This window comes from Caretta caretta, chromosome 13, assembly GCF_965140235.1.
Source record: "Caretta caretta isolate rCarCar2 chromosome 13, rCarCar1.hap1, whole genome shotgun sequence".
NCBI classification, from domain to species: domain Eukaryota; kingdom Metazoa; phylum Chordata; order Testudines; family Cheloniidae; genus Caretta; species Caretta caretta.
In genome coordinates, this window is record NC_134218.1 from 18664158 (window position 1) to 18686425 (window position 22268).

Below are 22268 nucleotides of genomic sequence, written 5' to 3' on the forward strand. Positions count from 1 at the left end.
TGTAAATCCTGGCATTCAGAATAAAGATCCTTTTAATTTCAGTACCTGATCAACAAACAACTATGCATTTTATTAAATAGGTTTATACAAATGTAAAGAACTTACTCATATGAATCATTTGCTGTTGTAGCATTGGTCTTGTCCCAGTTATGCTATTAGAACGGATGGGCAAACCAGGCATGGAGCCACCCACTGTAGGTCTGGGAAGCGATGGGTTATAATCTGGTCCTGGTCTCACCATTGAACCAGAATTTGTAGGTTCCAGTCTGTTAACCTTTGAGCTTGGCAAAACCCAGTCTCCTGCTGAATGCTGATTCATAGCCATATTTCTGTTGGGTCCACCTAGTACAATGAAGAGCATATAAAAGATTATTTCTCCTATAGAACTTATGATAAGTTTTGTTATTGGAACCATTTCTATTTTCTCCCTAATTACACTGACAACAGCCAATGAGCAGAGAACAGATTACTGAACTCCTATTAAATCTGGCCATGGCAGGCTTCATTACGTCTTACAAGTATATTAATTTAGCCAAAATTAAGAATATTAAATTTTTTGACTGGCTGCTCTCACAAACTGATCTGGTCAACCACACATTAAAAAGACACTTCAGTATTTCAAAACAGTTTTTTTTTAATAATTCAGCTAAAACAAAGTCCCAGTAGAACAGATGACTGGATATAACTATAACCTAATAACTCCAGCTATGGGCAATAATAGTTACTTAAAATCAGTTTAATGATTTAGATGGTAAATGTTAAAGATTAACATGCCTCATTCTTATATATTCACATTTTAACTAATTTCAAACACATAAAATTTTACAATATTTTCAATTATAATGAGATCTCTTTGTATGTAATCAACAAACCCATGTTTGATCCAAAATTTTCCTGGTTCTCAATCATTCTTGGATTCCCACCCATCATGTTTTGCTTTTGTAACATGGAGAATGCATTGACACTCCTCACTGGAGGGCTTGAACCCACAGGTATAGGGCTGTCTAAAGACATGGCTCTGTTGAAAGGAGGACGGGTAGTCTGCACAGACTGGGGACTTCTCATACCTGTTAAAGAATTAAAAGATGTTTTCAACTGTACCTCTTTAAACAAGAAACAGAATGTCCTACTGATGATTTATACAAGTTATAAATATTTTTGAGCAACTACACTACACATTTAACAAGCCATGAATAGTTATTTTTATTTAGGCATTTGTCCCTGCAGATGAGCCATGACTGGAAAATACGGTTAGTTGAACTTTCTCCAGACAAACAAGTTCTTGGACCCTAAGTGTAATATGATCAAACATTTTAAACTACTATCTAGGACTCTTTGTCTAGGTGTTCTCCTGGCATATACTGTATTACAATTTCATGATCACTGTGCATGCCTCTTGATATATTGGTGTTGGTCTTCAGTTCTTATTTTATACATCGTATATTCTCACAAAACTTGGTGTGTGTCTGGAAAGTACTGTCCTTCCAAAGTAAGTGTACAATTCACCTTTCGTAATAATCTTAACTGCAAGCAAGGTTCTATTCTTCACCCTTAGAAAGTTACAATTCTCTCAAGCATCTTAATCCCATTGGGCTCTCCAGCCTTATTCACATTCAGGTTACACCTCTTTTGCTAACACACCCTTATCCTACTGTGTAATACCTGGAACCAACTTGCTCTATCAAAACCCATACTGGTTCCTACTCTTTGGTTTGCCCATGATATATATACCAGTTACATACATTGAAATGCACGAATTATTGCCTCAAAGCAAACAGAAAGACCCACAAGGTCCACCTCCAGTATGAAATTTGGTCATCTCTGACACTCCTCAGGAGAGCTTGAAAAATATACTAGACATCTACTAGCCATAGGAGTAAACTTACTTGCCAGGAGATATCTGTTTTAAGCTTTTGTAATGTGCTTATCACTATAGTATCTATGCATTGAGACAGATATAGAACACAGCAATAGTGGTAATGATGTCATCCCACAAGTAACATTAACCTTCCCTCCCACTCCCCCTACTGGTAGGGGTGGTCAGCCCTTTAGAAATAAAATTTGGAGTATTCATTAGATGGTGCAGGCCTGAAGGTATCTGGGTAGAGCAGTGGCAAATCAGAAGCTTGCCACTCATCCTTCAGTCTTTTCCTGGCCATCTGCAAGCTTCTTTTAATCTGCAATTGCCCCAATTCATAACAATATATTTTCCCACTGTCTTTGATATGTGGATTTCTAGAGTGCAACATTAGAGAAGTGCAAGGAGGACCATAAGATGGTAAGTGAAGAGAAGTTAACTTTGCTCAACATTTGTAGGGAACACAAAGTTCTTGAAGCTGCTCTTTGTAATGCTAGAGTCTGGACATGCCATTGGCAGGGCCCACAATTCAGATACACAGCTCTGTATCAATTTTTATAATTTAGTATAAATCAGATGCTGGCTGAAAAGGGATTTTCAATGTCCTCTGATATTTCATAATACTTCTTCATGCTAATTATATAAATACAATCTACCAATGGATAACTAGCCCTGCACATGACTTATTCCTGTAGACTGATTTCCTAGCAAATCAGAAACAAAACATTCACCAAGCAAAGAAGGAGTTAAATGTACATTACATTGAAAGCAAATCACACAATAACCCCTAACTTTACAGAAAAGTGGAATTAAGTGAACTTTCTTACCCAATGGGGCATTTCCTTGAAATGATGTTTGCTTAGTTCCAAGATTACTCCCATTTGTAGACACAGCATTATTGTAAAAATCAGAACTAGTCAGATCACCCAGTATTGCATCCAAATTATCCAAGTCTCCACTCATCTAAGAGGAAAAAAAAAACAAACAATACTACTCTCACATTGTTCATCCTTTAACTTTCCATTTAGCCCCTCACAAGTCTTAACAACCCTTAGCAACATATACACTCAAATGCTTTAGTTCAGTTATGACATTTCAGGACTTAATGCTGACTTCCAAAGAATTCTTCAGACATCATTCAACTATTTAGTTAATGCATTTTGCTTTGTTGGTTTTGGGAAAGCAAAACCTCAGGGAAAAAGTAGATACACAAAAAATTCATCTGAATGCAAATATTTTTAGCATCTCAAATTTGAGAGACTTCTCTGCATTAGTCTCAAAAGTTTGAATGGTAAAGCAAAGCACTACGGGCATGACTTTATTTCATAGTCACAATTATTATAATTGTACATGCCAATACCAGTGCACCTAATTGATAATTTGTGCACACAAATCACAGTAACCACATGTGCAAATTAGGCACATCTTTTGCAGGGTAATTGCATGGCTACCTTTCTTTGAAAATTTGTCCCTGAATCACACAGTTTGAACAAAATAGATCTATGTTAGTTTGCTAGATGATAACCTCACCATACAGGTGTTCCATAATTCTCAGAGATTTAAAGAGCACATGTATATATAAGCTACATAGCAGTTGGTAATTGTCTTCATATATGGTACAGAAAACTCCAATGGCAATGAAGTGTTTAGTTTGCATCGACCTTTAGTAAGTGGTCACTAAGAAATGTAAAACATTTTTTAAGATGTTCGAATGATTATTGAAAAACCGCCCTATGAATAATCAACATTATTTATATTGCAGTAGTTCCCAAAATGTGCTAGGCACTGTACAGAAATACACAGTCCTTCCCTGAAGAGCTTTACAAGGCCCCTGTGCCTACCAAGAGCACCACTGACTTCAATAAGTAGCCAGCCCAGGCAGAGCAGTTGCAGGATCACGGCCTAAATTCAACTGCTGTTGATTATGAAAGCATCTATTCAGATATATTTAAACACAGTTGAACACTTTCAAATAGTGTTTTAAATTGTGATAAGTAGTAACATCTGAAGACCAAATGGGTCTCCGTTCAGGCACAGGGGTCTGCCTGTACGGAACATTTTAAAGAATCAGCTTTGGCTATTGTATGTACATGTAACTCAAGTTGTTTGATGGCACTTCCTCCCCAACTTCCCGAAGATTTTTTTAAACATCTCAAGTACTGAAAAGCAGAAGTCACATAATATATATTCAGTTATAGACTTCCTTTACAGGATTCACTGGCATTATTCTCACGTTTACACCAATGTAATCAAGGGCAACGTCACTGGAATCATCTCTGTGTAAATCCAGTGTGAGAAACTAGCACCCCACATTTTTAAACTGAATTGCATATAGAAAATGGATAGTTTCCACTTATGTTCATTTTCTTTTACTTCCTACTGTAGCACTCACAACTAATTTATTGAGTCAGCTGGCAGCTTCATTTCCAAATGACCCATGAAAATAAATATATGCTATGTAAAAATTGCCAATTTTAAAGATTTAATTTTAAATAAAATAAAAGAAATATACTTTGCCTTAATTGTTTGATAGCTCAACACTAATATTATTCAAAGAACTCCAGTATAGCACATTTTGTTACAGTACATACTCTTGTTCAAGTTAAATGTAGTTTGTTAACTATCATAAAACTAAACATATGTTTTTATGCTGTGGTTACACAGTACTGTTTTGGAAATAATCATACACAAAAATTGAATGGTCTCCTTTTTTGGTTGTTAACTCTAATAAGAAAAATATTGGTGAGTTCAACAACAAAACTCCTGTACAAGGTTAAATACTCTACCTCTTCAGAAGGTTCTGTTTTTATTTTAATCTCTTTTTCTTGACTTGAAGTAGGAATAGTGGAGCTACTGCATTGTCCCATTTTATTGTCCAGACCGTCTACCTTAGGTTTCATTTCTTTTGATAGTGGATCCTTTATATCATCCTTGTCTAGTAGGTATCTGAGTAGAGCATTGTTTTCCTTCTTCTTAGGACTCAGTTGTTCCTGTTTGATAGTTCCTTCTACACAGGGGGCTGTATTGCTGGAATCATGGTACGTATCTTTACCAGTAGCTTCAGCTGTGATCTTTGCTACTTCTGCTGGAGAATTACCATTCTGCAACAATTTATGCAAAATCCTGTGCTTTTCTTGTAGCAGGGACCCATGCACGTTTGATGAGGAAGAGACCCCTCCAGATGTAGAAGAGGAGACTCCTGAGGGACTTGTAACATTGGTAGAAGATTCTTTACAACCAGACTCCAATGGTGAGTTTAACAATGCAGAATGCCCTCTCTCATCTGAGGAGCATGTGAGTAACTGAAGGAGCTTTTTATGACCTTTGCTTTCATTTGGTCCCCTCTGACTCTCAGACCCTTCCAGATTTCCTTCTTTACTGTCTTTGTCACTAAGGAGGTCCCTGTTGTTTGACTGGCACATAGAACTCTCCACTTGACTTTGTTCACAATACAAGCCAGAAGGACTCTTTGAGTCCGGGTTGCCCATTTTACTTTGCTGAGCTATATTCATATTTGGGGAATTATCCAATTTTGGACCCGGTGAGGAAAGCGTTGATAGAAGGGAAGTTCCAACCCCCTCGCTAATGGCTTGAAGGGCACTAAGGGAACTGCTAGAGAAGCTGTTGTTGCCAGTGTTGCTAGCAGATCCCATTGGGGAGTGCATACCTGTATGAGAGTTATTTTGTTAGAGTTATTATATAACAGAAGTAATATCTACATTTGATTTTTTATTTGCCAGGTAACCATTACATACTGAATAAGTCTATTTAAACATGCACATTAACAAATGAAATACAGATAGCAGAAACAAGAAATACTGTACCACTAATTACTGTACCTTTAAATATATCCTCATCATAAAATTAGGTATTTTACACTTACGGTATAGTAGTTCAGATGTTATAAGACCATAATATATTAAAAAGAACAAAAAATTAAGATAAAAAGGGGCAAAAAGCAAACCCTAGAGAAAAGTTTATACCAAAAATAAAATACCTGCAACTGGAGAAAACTGGTGTGAACCCATTTTTGGACTTCCACGATTCCTAGGAGAAATCATTAAGTTCTGTTGGCTGGAAGTCAAGCTGGGACTACCATGTGGTGGACTACTCATAGTTAACCCATAATTGCTGTTCTGATAAGGAGAGGACTGCATTCCTGGTCCAGAGTTAATGGTTCCAATATTACCAGGACCTATGTATCTAATGCCGCTCATCTGTCCCATCGCACTGGGATCTCCCATGCCATAGTTCCTGTTCTGCATTGGCATGCTTTGACCTGGTGACATGTTCATAATAGCACCAACAGAATTTGTGCTTCCAGCTGTAGATGCTCTGATGTTTTGTCCCACTGGGTTGGGATTTTGTCGGTATCCATTCTGTTCTCTGCAAATTCAGCATCCCGCCACCCCACCCCACAGAAAAATATTTAAAACTTTATAGGAATCAAGTTCCACATAAAGAGAATTGATAACATTATCAAATAATCACTGAAAAAAATCAGCAAGATATGTATAAGCTCCATCCACAAAGGTCACACTAAACTTGAGCCATCGAGTGGCAATACTGCTCATTCATTCACATAGTATAAAGGAGTAAAGGTCATTTAATTTATGGGGGAACTCAATCTTATCCCATTAAAGCATTTTATATCTCTGGCCGTTATTTAGATTTATGCATTTATCATTTTGAACATCACCCTTCTTGTATCACTTTCTTCCCCGAGTCAATGAATGACAGCACTCCACTCATCACAGAAGAAACAGTTTAGTATTGCCATCAACAATCTCAGCTGCTCATTGACCAGAAGCTGGGAGCACTTCTCCAGTGACAGGCACAGACTACTTCCAAAGTGCCTTTCAATTAGTCTTGCAATCAACAGGACAAGTCACAGGAAGTGGCCAAACTGTGGCTCGTTAGCCATACATAGCTCTTTTACAGTTAAAGTGAAGATTATTGTATGCAGCTTGGAAGTTCAATAAGTTTGGCAACTCCTGTTATATAGCATCAAATATCAATACAAAAAGCTACAATATTTAAATCTGCCAGATGAACATTGTTAATTTCACCTTTGAAGGAAGTGGGTGGAGACAAATCCATGACGGTCATTAGTTACTGAACTTCGTAACAGTTTACTCTTTGTTTGTGCTGTCACTATAGTACCATCTGCTAAGGAGAACCGATACAGTGGAGTTTCAGCATGGCCTTGCATATAAGCTGTGAGGAAAAACACAATTGCACAGTGGTAATCCGCTTGTATTTCAGATCCCAAAGAGCAAGTAATTTATGTAAACTTTACTATAATTGTTGAACAAAATACTCAACAGATTAATATGCTGAAAAACAACATTAAAAGCAGACATAAAACAGACATGGCTATCCAAAGACTTGGAACATACTGCTACAGTTCCCAAAGACTAAAGCGGGGGAGGCGGAGAGACAGCAAATCAAAATATAGACTCTCAGAAGTTTAGGACTGGAAGGGGGACCTCAACAGGTCATCTAGTGTGGTCCCATGCACTCAAGGCAGGACTAAGTATTATCTAGACCATACCTGACAGGTGTTTGTCTAACCTACTCTTTAAAATCCCCAATGATGGGGATTCCAAAACATCCCTAGGCAATTTCTTCCAGTGGTTAACTACCCTGACAGTTAGGAAGTTTTTCCTAAAGTCCAACTTAAACATCTCTTGCTGTAATTTATGCCCATTGTTTCTTGTCCTATTCTCAGAGATTAACAACAACAATTTTTTACCCTTCTCCTCGTAACCACCTTTTATTTACCTGAAAAATCCCCCCCCCCCCCCCCGTCTTCTCTTCTCCAAACTAATTGAACCCAATAGTTTCAATCTTTCCTTGCAGGTCATGTTTTCTAGACATTACTAATTTTTGTTGTTCTCCTCTGGCCTTCTGCAGTTTGTCACATCTTTCCTGAAATGTGGTGCCCAGAACAGGACACAATACTTCAGTTGAGATCTTGTCAGCCAGGAGTAGAGTGGAAGCATTACTTCACGTATCTTGCTTACAACTTTCCTGCTACTACATCCCAGAATGATGTTCACTTTTTTTTTTGCAACACAGTGGTACACTGTTGACTCATTTAGCTTGTGATCCACATAACCCCCAGATGCCCTTCTGCAGTATTCCTTCCGAAGCGGTCATTTATCATTTTGATGTGTGCAATTGATTTTTCCTTCCTAAACTGAGTACTTTGCATTTGTCCTTATTGAATTTCATTGAATTTCATCCTATTTACTTTAGACCATTTCTCCAGTTTGTCCAGATCATTTTGAATTTTAATTCTATCCTCAAAAGCGCTTGCAACTCCTCCCAGCTTGGTATTATCCACAACTTTGTAAGGGCTTGGCTACACTTGAGAGTTACAGCGCAATAAAGGAGCCCCGGGCGCACTAGCTCACTACCCATCCACACTGGCAAGGCACGTAGAGTGCTCTGACTCCATGGCTACAGTGCTGCTGGTACTCCACCTCGGTGAGTAGAATAATGTTTGCTGCCCCCTGCTGGAGCGTCGTAGCGCCAGTGTGAACGAGGTGTTGCATTACTGCGCTCTGATAAGCCTCCGGAAATGTCCCATAATCTCCTTAAGTCAAGTGGCCACCCTTGTCATTGTTTTTGAATCGCTGCAGGAATGCGGATATGGCCTTTGAAAGCTCCGTTTCTGACAGCTGGCTGCTTATCTGCTCCGAGACAAAGCAAGCTATTAGTGTGGAATGCTGGGGGGGGGGAGGGGGGAAGGGTCTGTAATGTCTGAACTTACAAAACAGCATGCTGACATGCTCTCAGCCCCCCCCAACCCACTCTCTCTCCCCCCACATACACACAACACACTCCCTGTCACACTCCACCCCACCCCCCATTTGAAAAGCATGTTGCAGTCACTTGCATGCTGGGATAGCTGCCCATAATGCACCGCTCCCAATGCCGCTGCAAGTGCCGCAAATGTGGCCACGCCAGTGCGCTTGAAGCTGTCAGTGTGGACAGACTGCAGCACTTTCCCTATTGCGCTCTCCGAAGGCTGGTTTAACTCAAAGCGCTCTACATCTGCAAGTGTAGCCATGCCCTTAATGTACTCTCTATGCCATTGTCCAAGTCATTGATGAAAATATTGAACAGAACCGGACTCAGGACCGGTCTCTGAGGGATCCCACTCAATATGCACTTTCAGCTTTACTGTGAACCACTGATAAACTACTCTCTGGGAATGGTTTTCCAACCTTCCTTATAGTAGCTCCATTTAGACTATATTTCCCTGGTTTGTTATGAGAAGATCATGTGAGACAATATCAAAAGCCTTACTCAAGTCAAGGTATACCACATCTACTGCTTCCCCTATCCACAAGGCTTGTTACCCTGACAAAGAAAGCTATTAGGTTGGTTTGACATAATTTGTTCTTGACAAATCCATACTGACTGTTACTTATTACCTTATCTTCTAGGTGTTTCCAAATTTATTGCTTATTGCTCCATTATCTTTCTGGGTACTGAAGTTAAACTGACTGGTGTGTAATTCCCCAGATTATCCTTATTTCCCTTTTTATAGATTGGCACTATATTTGCCCTCTTTCAATCCTCTGGAATTTCTCCTGTCTTCCACGAGTTTTCAAAGACAATCGCTAATGGCTCAGATATCTCCTCAGTCGGCGATTTTTGAATAAAGTTTTTGCTGCAGTTTTTTGTGCTGACTGCACAGAACTGTCAGAACTCTAAAGATGCTGATGCATTTATCAATAGTTTGCTTTGATTCCAAGAAAGAGGTTTAGACATTTCAATCTTCAAATCACCTTCAAATGTGATGCAATAATTAGTATCTATCAGAGACAGTACACATTTTTCCAATAAAACAACTTTCATCGAAAAATTCAAATGTTTCATGGGAACTTACTGATTTAATAGAAATTTTCAATAGGAAATTATCTAAACAGTTCATTTTAATGAGGTTGAAACATCTGATTTTGACTGTTTTATAGTAAATTATAATGTAATGTATAAATCAAAACAAAATGTTTCTAATAAGGTCATCTCATGAAAATTCCAAGATTTTGATGTTTTGTCCCAAATTTGGTCTCAGAATTTCCTGAAGGGTGGAAATTCCATTTTTTTCAGCCAACTCTAGTATTTAGCTTTTTATAATTGCTTATGTCTCTGAGAATTCCCCAGACAAAGTTGGGTAAACATATAATTAATTCTCTTCGCCCCATTAAAGTTAAAATTTTCAAAAGGACAGACTCCCTTTTGCAGTGACAAGTTGTATTGGCAGTTGAACTGAGAGTCCAAATCCAAGTACTTGGGCTTCATATATCTCACTATAGGTACAGTTTACAGCTACAGAAAAGGAGACTGGGCATCAACCTACTGAAACAAACTCCTAAATTTTTATTCTATAAACAAACATGCTTTATGCATGTTTACATCTTTGCTTTGTTCACATAAATAGATTTTTATTCTCTCTATAGAATTAAACTTGCTGTGTGTCATACACAATACAGTCACTCTAAAAATTGTGTGGAAACTCAGTCCCTTCATAGTCTGCATCACAGAGATCCTAGCTCTCAGTGTTTAGAACTGGGCATGAGGCTAGGACTCAAGAGACTTGGGTTCTATTCCCAACTCTGTCATTGTCCTGCTGTGTGGCTTTGGGCAAGTCACTTTACACCTCTGTGCACCAGTTTCCTATCTGTAAAATGTGGATACTGATATTTAATTCCTTTGTAATATGCTGTACAACACTGTGAACTCTATAATCAAAGTAGGAACTAGGTATTTTTATTATTAAACAGATTATTTGGCATGGAGGGGAAAAGGTTTAAATGTGATCTTTCATCTGTAGCTCTCATATGAATGGGACAAAGGTAATTAGTGACCAAAAGACATTACCAACTAAGGGCTATTCATAGAACTAGATAAAATGACTTGATGTCATAGACACAAAGTATGTGTGGTAATATCTTTTATTGGACCAAGTTCTCTTGATAAGAGACAAACTTTCAAACTTACACAGAGCTCTTCTTCAGGTCACAGTCTATTTCATAATAGGCACATCGCCCTTCTTGACAAAAGCTAACAAATGAACTACTGTATGCTTTTTTTTGCTAAAAGTGGACCCCTCCAATCTATGTACAGCCATGCTAGCAGCTCATTAAGGAAGCATGGCTTAATACGCTGCTTTCCAGCTGTACCTGTCTTGTGGACAAACAGGTAAGTCCAATCTACAGGAATGTCTGTCATATATTTCATAAAAACTGTCAAACACCAATGGACATACTTGAACAACAAGGCAGCTGCTACACCAGACATTCCTTACTAGAGATCTCATCATCCTTCAGTTTATAAATATAGAAAGAACGTTTTCCAATGGTTCAAGACATGGAAAAGCATGTACAATCGCAGAGTTTAGTGGTTTTCTCTCTCTCCCACACACACACACACACAAAATTGCAACTAGCAAGAGACACAGTATACTGAACGCTGCAATCTGAGCTACCTTCTTGATAGTGGCGTTTGTTTGACCAGGACTGTCCATCATTATGGCATAAAAACCTTTGAATACACCGACGGATTGTATCTTCAAAGCCAGGTCTCATAGAAGACCGTAATGAGTTTGTATCTATGTTTACGAGTTTACCTGTTACAGAAAAGAAAAACTTAAGATAGTCATAGAGTCCCTATCATTTAAAATGTAATCCTAATATTCAAAATACAGAATAGTATTTCAGAAGTCACCAAATAAAGTCTATATTATGTTTTTATAATGTACCCATCACTGTAGCATCTAAGCACTGAAGTAGTTTTCTAAGCATCCATCTAAACTTTTTACTTACACAAAGCCTCCCATGCAAAAATCTCAAAGTGCTTTATGAACATAAATTCTGAACTCCCCAGTGAGCTAAGTTATTACCATATCATTTTTACATATACAGAAATAGAGGCACCCAGAGGTTAATGCCAGAATTCTCAAAAGCATATAACAATTTTGGGTTTCCCTGGTTTTAGGCAACCGAAAGGAGACGCCGAGGGCATGGTTTGCACAGATTATAACAAACTACACCTGAAATCAATAGTTGCTGCAGGTGATTGGCATCTGAAAGAAAAAACAACTGCCCAAAAATGTGTTTAAATATTTAAACACAGCAGACGATAAAGGTTTCATGATGTTACAGAAGGAAAGGAGAAATTATCTCAATGAATCTTCATTAACTTGATATATGATAAGAAGTATTTCTAAAGTGTTTATTAGAGGAAGATGTAATGTAAATAATTTGAAATATTACCTACTTAAAAGAAGAGAGGCAACAATATAAGTAGTACTAGTTATTTCACGTATTAAAGCTTATTTGCAACAATTTACTTTATAGAAAACAAAATAAAAACAACAACAAAGAAGAGCCATCCATTACCTTCACCTCAAGTATATTTCTCACCTGAAAGGTCATGTCTCGTAATAAAGCTTTCTGGGTTTGCTGGAAATACCCTTTCCACTGTAGTGATACGACGTGCCACACAAATCATACAGGACTGCAAATCTGCAATGAAAGAGTTATTTTCCTCTGTGTCCTATTTATTCTATTATTACATTTCTTATAAAGGAGCAGGACTCTTGCAATATTAAGATAAAGGCATAATATGGGGGACAAGATTTGACGATTTTGCATTTAACGCCTAAATTATTCAAAATATGAATTCTGAAACCCCAGGCTTCATACTATAGTTACTTACTACTTAACATATATTAACAGGATTTTCCTGTAGAAAAATTACCTTCCCCTTCTTCCATCATAGCTCTTGGCTGAGATAAAGCAAAACACTGCATGGTTTCATATCTCTGACGTGAATCCTGGTTGCCGCCCACATCATCCAAAAGATCATGAGATGTTTTTACCATCATGCGGCAATTAAACGTATGGCTCTTCTGTCTAGGTGTTTCATTAGTCCAAGCAACTCCATTAACTAAAAGAAAATAATCATAAAAGTTCACAAAGATTTTAAAATAAAATTAATTCTTAACTGCCTGATTTCTGATATATGCAGTGTTGTTGTATGTGTCCATCCCAGGATATTAGAGAGAGAAAGTGAGTGAGGTAAGATACTAACTCACCCACCCGGTCTCTTATTTTTGAAGCTCAGATACCATAACATTTTTAAAAGATTTGTTAAAGGTCATCATATTGATATTTTGGGGATAGTGTTCTTCATGGCCAGTTGAAAGAACACCATCCCCTCTAAGGTATGTTCAGCCTCAGTCAAAAGGGAGTGGAAAAGTCATTCTGTTGTCAAAAAAAAAAAAAAGAGCAGGTAGTTCCCATACTGATCCTCTGAAATCATAAACATTTGTTAAGATTTGTTCACTGACTTCAAACCTCAGCTGTCTAGCAACACAGTTATAAGATATTAATTGAAACCATTCTATCAGCTTTTTGCTTAAAACTACAGTATTTACACAATTCAGGAAGGCAGCTTCCGCATGAAATGCAAAAGGTCTAAAGAACCTAATCATTCTGCTTCAAAATGGGGAGACACACTTCAAAGCTGAATTGTTAACAGATTCCCAGAATGTCATCAGGATGTGGAGAGAATTTGTGTAACATTATTTTAGGGCTTATCTTCACGAGGAATTCTGGAATAGCTATTCCTGATTAGAGTATCTTATTCTGAAGTAGTTTACTTGAAGTGTATTAAACAATTTCAGAATAAATCACTCTTATTCCAGAATAAGCATGTCCACCCCCAGAGTTATTCAGGAATAGTTTATCCATGAAAGTCACACTTCACTTTATTCTTGATAAATTTTCATGTATAATTAAAGCTATCTTTTAGTCCTGGGTATTTTTAGTAAAAGTCATGGATAGGTCACAGACAGTAAACAAAAGTTCAGGACCTGTGACCTATCCATGACTTGTACTATATACCCCTGACTAAATCTTGCTCTGGGGCAGGGGGCAGCCCAGGACCACAGCTGGTATGGGGCGGGGGGAGGCAGGGGCAGACTGAAACCATTGCTGCTTTTGGGTGGGGGCGGTGTCTCAAGACTGACCCAGTAGTGGCCTGTGCAGCTATCCCTGGGGTCAGCAATTCTGGCTGCTGCAGAAGTCACAGGGGTCCTGGAAAGACACGGAATCAGTCACTTCCATGACAGACTCAAGGCCTTAGGTATAATCAATCCCTTAGAAACAGACAAGCCAACCTCAAATGTCCATCCCTCTTTCACTTTATCAGAGCATAGAAACATGCAACTCCATAAACCTAGGTATTTGTTTGCTACAACCACAGACCATGAATATCTGCACCTAAGTTCTGTTAGTTTACATAATTTCTAGCTTGAAAGTAACATTTTAAATACTTAGATCAAGAGGATATAGATTTAAATGGGAGTCCTGGTGATGGAATTTTGTTTTCATTCTTCTGCTCATCTGCTAACAGCAAAGAATGCATAATCAATTTCACAATATTCCCATTAATTTAATGTTAAAAGTTAATATAAGAGTCTTATCCTAAAACTCAAGACAAGTTGCACCATAAGAAAAAGATTTGTTTTGCAAGGTTATTAACTTTGGAGTTTTTTAGGTTTTTTTTTTTTTTTTTAAAGAAGTCTGAGAACCTAAGTGAAGACCCTATTACCTGCAGATTTAGGTAAGTTTTTAAGGAAGTCCTTCCGGTCCTCTTCATGCAAGATGCTGTAGACACTTGTATTAACCAAATCCTCTTGTTTATACTGCAGATATTGTGTGACATTTTCTGATACAAATACAATGTTCCCATCTCGATTTACTACAAACAGGAAACCATCCAATGCCTAAAAATACATTGCAACGACACATTATAAACACACACACAAAATTCTAGACTTGCTAAAACAGTTCATTTTAAAAAATAAGTGGGTGATACAGTGTTGCAGTTTAGGAGAAGAATCATTTAACTTTTCTGGTAGAAGAACTAAGGTTTCAAGATTTCCCTAAAAGAGAAACTTTCATAGTAAGGAAAGTTTCAAGTATCAGAAACCTGCTGTTCATTTGTTCTTCCAATATTGATCTTAACATGGTGATAATCAAACATTTGGTTTTTAACTCTTTTAGCCTGGAAACATGGCGCTGAATCTCTGACATCTCAATAACTTCTATAACAATACAATGAAGTCAAAGTTAGAATTATAAATTCGCCACAAGACCTTTAAGAAGTAGAAGTGGAGTGTGAGGGAAATAGCCTTCTTAAGAATATATTTTCAATAGCAATGAAGGACAAAAAAAAAAAAAAAGAGAGAGACTATCCACTTTTTGAAAACAAATGTACTCATTCCCAAATCAGAAACAGCATTAGAATATCTAAGACAATTAGGTTTGAAAGTACTTCAAAAACTGACTCAAAATAGCAGCCTACAACATACTGAACTACTTTGTGTACTAAGCAATAGGACTGGTTTCCTGGTTGTTAAAACTCCTAATAAATGTTACCTGAAGTGATTCTTATGTAATTTGGAGTCTCAACACATGAGGGCAGCAGCACAACTGATTTACTGCATACAGCAGTGGTCATCAAATGGTTGATTATGATTGACTGGTCGGTGGCTGCTGCTAAGGCAGACTCCCTGCCTACCCTGGCCCCACACCGCTCCTGGAAGCGGCCAGCACAACTGTGTGGCCCTGGGGATGCAGGGGTCTCCCTCCACGTGGTGCTCCTGCCAGCGAGCACTGCTCCTGCAGCTCCCATTGGCCTGAAGAGCTGCGGGGACGGTGCTTGCAGAGCGGGGCAGCATGCAGAGCCATGTGCCCCCAGACCCCGCAGGGGCATGTTGGCCCCTCCAAGAACGGTGTGGGGCTGGCGCAGGCAGGGAGCCTGCCTTAGCCTTGCTGCACCCACTGCCTACTGGGAGCCGCCAGAGGTAAGTGCTACCTGGTGGGAGGCCGCACCCCAATCAGTCCCCTTCCCTGAGCCCCCTCCTGGAGTCAGCACCCCATACCCCCTCCTACATCCCAAGCCCCAGCCCTGAGTCCCCTCCCGGAGCCAGTACCCCATACCCCCTTCTGCACCCCAAACCCTCTCCTGCACCCCAAGTCCCAGCCCTGACCTTTCAGAGCCAGCACCCTATACCCCCTCCTGCACCCCAACGCCCTGCCCGATCCCTGACTCCCCTCCCAGAGCCCGCACCCTGCACCCCATCACTCTGTGCCAGCCCAGAGCACCCAAACTCCCTCCTAGAGCTTGTACCCGTTGCCCCCTCCTGTACTCCAATCCCCTGCCCCAGGCTCAGCCCAAAGCCCCCACCCCTCCCAAACCTCTGCCCCAGCCCAGTGAAAGTGAGTGAGGGTGGAGGAGAGCAAGTGATGGAAGAGGTGGGGATGGTGTGTGGAGTGAGTGGGGCTTTGGGAAAGGGGCAGGGCCTCGGGGAAGGGCCGAGGTAGATGCTGGGTTGTCCTTAGATTCAAAAAGTGATCTTGGGCTTAAAAAGGCTGGACACCACTGGAATACTGGAACTGATCTTAAGAAGCACCATGCTGCACCTGTAATTTCCTCTTAAGACAATGGGAATTCAGGTGCTCATTGCTTCCCAGAATCAGACCCCCGGTCTTACAGACCATCATAAAGCCATAAAAGTGGCCCAAAGTCCTTCATGGTCATTTCCTGAGGTAAAGAGGGGAAAAAAATCTTGAATGCGGAGTCTAGTTAATGTTATCTTATTAGCCATTTATTGGGACTACTACTACAAAAAAAAAGAACAGCATGCTAAGGCACACCCAAATGACATGTGATTTTGAATCCTTCTAGACTGCTTCAGCAGAGTTGAGAAAACAACGATGGATTTTCTTTTTTGTCCTTTTATAAGAATTTTCTCCATTGCCCTTGCATGCTAGTTTTTGTTGTAGGACTGCTGGCATTTCTCAGTGTTGTAATCCTGTCACATAACCTATTGCTTAAGAATATGCAATACCAAATCCCATTTGGTTTTACAAGGGCATCATTTACACTTGCCTGTAGTAAAAGAGGTCCCAATGAATCCTTATCAATAACCCCTTGACCTGTAGAAGATACGTCAGCCTTCTGTACATCATCATCACTGGATGCTGTTTTTCCTAAAATGAAGAAGACAAGTTTTCAAAAAGGCACCATTTTGTGTTTGGAAGCCTAGAAATATATTTTTGAAGTTATGTGCTGCATTCCAGGAAGCCTGAGAATAAGCAATGAAGCTGTAATTATAGGATTCCATTTTACGTTACAATTATATACACAGAGGGAGCACACTTTTTTTTATACGGCAGAACTTCAGGGCAGGGATTGTGTCTTCCTGTGTGTTTTGAAAGCACCTAGCAAATTTTGGATTCTGCCATACCACCACCACAAACAGTTTCCATGACAAAACTTCTTCCACTGGGAAGATGATTACTTTATGAAATGACTGTCCTTTGGTCACTTTTGGCTGGCCAGCACAAACTTTTCAATAAAAGGAAAAGCTTCCTAATTCTTCTCTTCTTCCTTTACAACCGTGTGGAAGATAAACATTTTAAATCATGTTAAGACTTAATTTGGGCTTTAGTCTAGAAAGCAATCCAATTTAACATGCAGAATGTACAGTTTGCTCATTTAATTGTGTTCTTGGATCCAAATCAAAATACAAGACTGGAAACAAATTCTCACTTGGCCTTCTGCACATTATTTAATATCTGATTCCAATAATTAAAACACTTTTTCAGTATTTTACCTAAAATATACACTGAATAAAAAGTAAACGTTTGTTACAAGGAAAAAAAAATAAAAATAAAACCATGCAGTAAAGGAATGGAAAACAAGCAGTAATCCCTATTACTGTGGCACCTGCTGGCTGTTTAAGCAGACCACAACAGGAGTTTAATGTACCAAAGGAAGATTATCAACCAGTGAAGTGCACAATGAAGTGACAATAATGCCACCAGGAAAGTACTTCTAAAATAGCAATTAAGTGCTACTTTAAAAACAGAAACAGGTTCCAACATGGCAGACAAAGCAGAATTTGGAAGTTTACCACTCCAGGTAAAGTGTGTGATATATTCCAGCAGGCTTCTAACATAATTTACTACTGAGTGGAAATTCACTGAACTGGCATATACCTGATGTGTAATCTATTCTAATTTTTCTGAAGTCACCTCTACCAGCACATGCCTCACAATTATCAGAGGTTTAGGGGAAAACAGCAAATTTAACAATTATATTTGCCTGATTTGTTTAAAAAACTACTATTGTTACAAGTAAAACCTAAAAACCATACTATAATTAAAGTATTAGCAAAATAGATGTTCCTCTATATTTTCCCCAGTTTATTCTGCACTTGATTACATTCTGTGTACAGTTAATGGCACTTTTTAATTGGTTACATGGCCAGCTAGTTGCAGTCTGACTGTATTGGACCCCACTTATTTTCCCTTGCTAGAAAGGCTCTCAAACATCAAAACAGGAGCAGAAAAGACAGAAAAAAATAAAAATAATTTAAAAATTCAGGACATAACACTGAAAGGATGCTCTATAAGAAACTGGGCTTCTTTTATAAATTAGTTTCAAACAATCCACGGTGGCAGGGAACCTTTACTTGATAGGCAGTAGATGGACTTCTTTACTCCAATGGGCAACTAGTCCATCTGTATTTTGAAGAACAACTGCTTTATGACCTATTTTAAGCTTTTATTGCTTGTTTAAGTAGTCTAAAAAAGCTAATAAGAAATGGTGTACTTTGAATGCCCTAGTACTTTAGGCCCTGATTCAGGGAAGCTTCCCAATTAATAAAGGGTGTTAAGCACTTGCTTAACTTTAAGCATTATATTTAAATCCCACGAAGCACATGCTGGGAATAAGCCCTGAACAGGGATGGATTTAAGCATGTGCTTAAGTGCTTTCCTAAATCAGGGCCTATTGTATGAAAATTTCATTGTATTGTCTCAACAACTAAGTATTGTTTTGGAGAGAAACTGCCTCCTGACAGAAAACCAAATATTCTTCCTTATGATTTAAGAGAGAAATCCTTACCTTGTTCCTTTATCTGCCGGATCTGTCTTACAGTTTCCTTTAAAATTGCACATTTATCTGGTTTGACATTGAAATTGTCAATGTCACTCAGATTAGCAGATATCAGCTCAGCTAGCTCCTCAATATATTTACTTTCCTGTTCACGTCGGCGTTTCTCACCACTACACATCAGACTAGGAACAAGAAGCAGCATTTAATGTACATAAATTTCAGCATAAACAAGAACTATGATCACACTGTCATCTTTGATGCACTTCAGATACCACTTATCACATAAGTTTAGCTTGTGGACATTCATCTTGTCAATTTACACCTGTAGATTTTTACAGAACCATAAAAAGGAATGTAACTTCGGAGATTATGACAAGATTATTATTCCAAGAATAACTGTTGTAGTTATTTTCTTATGGAATTTAATGAAAATTCCAACTATTATAAAACTAATGTATTTGTACTATATAGGCATTTTAAGGTGGAAAAAGCTGCAGCACTGTTTTGCTTGGCCAATAAGCTATAAACAAAGTTTTACACCTAATTCAATGGCATTTCTCTGTCAGTAATACAATAACTTTGCACCACTGCACCCATCAATTCCAGAATTTGAGAAAATGTTCTAGATATCAGTGGGCACAAGTATATTGATTTTAAGGCAGATCAGAACACCTGAAAAGCTTATTTCACGGGAAAATCAGGCCTCCCAGAGTGACCGATGTTGCAGGCAGAAGAATCTCTCTGCTGTCCCTGGTGGCTGTCTACACATACCAGAGGCAGCATCTTAACTGGCTGCATAGGGACAGCCTGTAGTTTGGATCATCACAGAAATAAGAAAGCCTTACAAGTAGCAGAGAGGACCTAGGTGGCTGGGGGTGGAAGTAGGAATCTAGGGGGCAATGGAGATGGGGAGGGAAAAGCAGGGATCCAGGGAAAAGTGGAAAATGGGAACAGCGGGGAGGGGTCTGTGTCAGCAACCTGGAGAAGAAGGAGTGGACATGAGTAGGACCCTACCAAATTCATGGCCCATTTTGGTCAATTTCATGGTCATAGAATTTTTAAAAGTGTAAATTTCATTATTTCAGATATTTAAATCTGAAATTTCATGGTGTTGTAATTGTAGAAATCCTGACCTCAAAGGAGGTTGTTGGGGTCGGGTGAGGGGGGGGTTGTCACAAGGTTATTTTAGGGGGATTGCGGTATTGCCACCCTTACTTCTGCGCTGCTTTCAGAGAGTGGTGGCTGCCGGCCGGGAGCCCAGCTCTGAAGGCAGACCCGCTGCTAGCAGCAGCACAGAAGTAAGGATGGCATGATATGGTATTGCCACCCTTACTTCTGCACTGCTTCCTTTAAGAGCTGGGCCCTCGGTCAGCAGCCACCTCTCTCCAGTCAGCCAGCTCTGAAGGCAGCAGCACAGAAGTAAGGGTGGCAATACCACAATTCCCCTAAAATAACCTTGTAAAAGTACACAAAAGACCAGATTTCGGGTGTGTGTGGGGGGGGACGACCAGATTTCCATGATGCGTTTTTCATGGTTGGGAATCTGGTAGCGCTATGGGGGAAAATACAGAAACCCTACATGAGGGGAAGGGAGGAGGCACACAGAGAATCCGGCATGGGGTAGACAATGCAAGACTTTGGTATGGGGGCAAACACTGAGACCCAGGCATGGGAGGAAAAGGGGGAATGGAGGTGCACACAGAGCCTCTGCCACGGGGGGAAGGATATGGGCACACAAAGAGCCCCTAATATGGGGAGGGTGAATAGGGGTCAGTGGCATGGGGGGCGGGGGAGGAGAAGAGAACATGGCGTACACAGAGCACCTAGGCATATGGAAGACGGGACTATGGGGGACATTCAGAGCTTCTGGCATGAGGGTTAGGGAGTCCCTGAAAGGATTTTATCAACTGAGTATAAATGAATGGCAAAACTCTGTTAATATTCATTTCAATTAAAAGCTAAAAACAAAACACCACACTGCACTATTTATAATTTTATTATGAAAAATCTAATAAAAACAGTGAGGAAAATGTGTTTACTGTACCCTGGTCCTGGGGCATCACAGGGCAATGGCTTGCGTTTCCTTGACTCATTGGTCAAGCTGTCCAAGGAGTTTTCTCCCAATCCACTCATCTTGCTTGAGCAACAGCTAACTGAGTTTACATGAGCAACTGAAGCGTTAAAAATAATATAAAAAAAGAATCACAAACTGATGATGCTCTCTCAAGATATTTCAAACAATTAAAATAAATTGTTTTACAGTATTCTTTATCCATTTTACCGTGAGACTATCCAGATAAGTACTAAATAATAATTTATAGCAGCCTTGCAAAATTTTAGTCACCCCAGGATGCATGATATTTTTGGGACCAATGTGTAATATATTGCTTTAACTATCAGTTACCACTTACTGCTCTACATGATGCAAGAACTTGGAGGATCAAAGTTTGAGGAACTCAAAGAATATCATGTGGTTAAATTATTGCTAAGGAAAAAATACTGTAGATTACTGCACATGTTCAGATGCAACATACTTTCTAAGCACTATATAACCAGAGCAGTATACACAATCCATATTTTAAAAAAAAATATCTCCCAGATCTGTACCACTTGCTGGAAAAATCTACGACATAAAAACATATTGAGCAGAATTAACAGCTTCTTCTGCAACAGATACATAAAATATCACTGTCAAGACAGAAATGTTACCACAATTGTTACACACTGACTTTGGCCATTGAATCACCATCTTAGTTAATGAGTGTTTTCCAGAGAGCATTAAGGAAGTTACACTCAGTGCTAACTAAGAAATGTCTTTAGATAAAAAGTAATTTTTGACTCATAAAACACTGGATCATTAAACAGCTTTGCAAACCACAGGCACAGAGCATGTTTTTTAAATATTCTCCAAAACAATTCTCATGTCTGTCAACAAATCACAAATTCTTGCAATCACATACTATAAAAATGTTTACTTACCTGTACAGTAACTGTTGCTCTTCAAGATGTGTTGTGCACATAGACATTTCACTGCGGCTGCTTGCGTGCCCAGAGCATTCGAGTTGGAGACATTTCTCTCCAGTACCACTAGGCAGTGCATGCTCTCCTCATGCTGTCAGCATAAAAAGGAGAATGGTTGCTGCCTCCCTCTCCATTACTTTGCAATGCTATATGTGATGTCTGAAGCAGCGGGAAAAGTGGGAGGGTCAGGGAATGTATATGTGCATAATACATCTCAAAAAACAAGACAGGTAAGTAAACTTCCCCCCCCCCCCTTTGAGTGATTGTGCACATATAGCCCTGGTCTACATTACGAGTTTAGGTCGAATTTAGCAGCGTTAGATCAATTTAACCCTGCACCCGTCCACACAACGAAGCCATTTTTGTCCAATTACTTGATATCTGTGCTCCTCCCCAA

At 39.2% G+C, this 22268-nt stretch overlaps 1 protein-coding gene across 11 annotated transcripts in view; it reads right to left on the reverse strand.

The window, feature by feature from the left end:
- NCOA3 (nuclear receptor coactivator 3) overlaps positions 1–22268 on the reverse strand; it is a 175641-nt gene that overhangs the window by 17402 nt on the left and 135971 nt on the right. For 7 of the 11 annotated variants that reach the window (XR_007352632.2, XM_075118779.1, XM_048819449.2 and 4 more), the window contains 14 exons: positions 21830–21962; positions 20895–21021; positions 18860–19032; positions 16838–16938; positions 14492–14666; positions 12635–12823; positions 12298–12399; positions 11361–11501; positions 6928–7075; positions 5856–6244; positions 4645–5525; positions 2686–2821; positions 873–1067; positions 106–342 (listed from right to left, as the gene is read on the reverse strand). Coding sequence is in view for 10 of the 11 variants with exons in the window: in XM_075118779.1 (XP_074974880.1) it covers positions 106–342; positions 873–1067; positions 2686–2821; positions 4645–5525; positions 5856–6244; positions 6928–7075; positions 11361–11501; positions 12298–12399; positions 12635–12823; positions 14492–14666; positions 16838–16938; positions 18860–19032; positions 20895–21021; positions 21830–21950 (3115 nt within the window). In the remaining variant the exon portion in view is untranslated. The remainder of the gene's footprint in view (positions 1–105; positions 343–872; positions 1068–2685; positions 2822–4644; positions 5526–5855; positions 6245–6927; positions 7076–11360; positions 11502–12297; positions 12400–12634; positions 12824–14491; positions 14667–16837; positions 16939–18859; positions 19033–20894; positions 21022–21829; positions 21963–22268) is intronic. The other 4 variants (XM_048819450.2, XM_048819451.2, XM_048819453.2 and 1 more) reach the window with 1 other exon arrangement.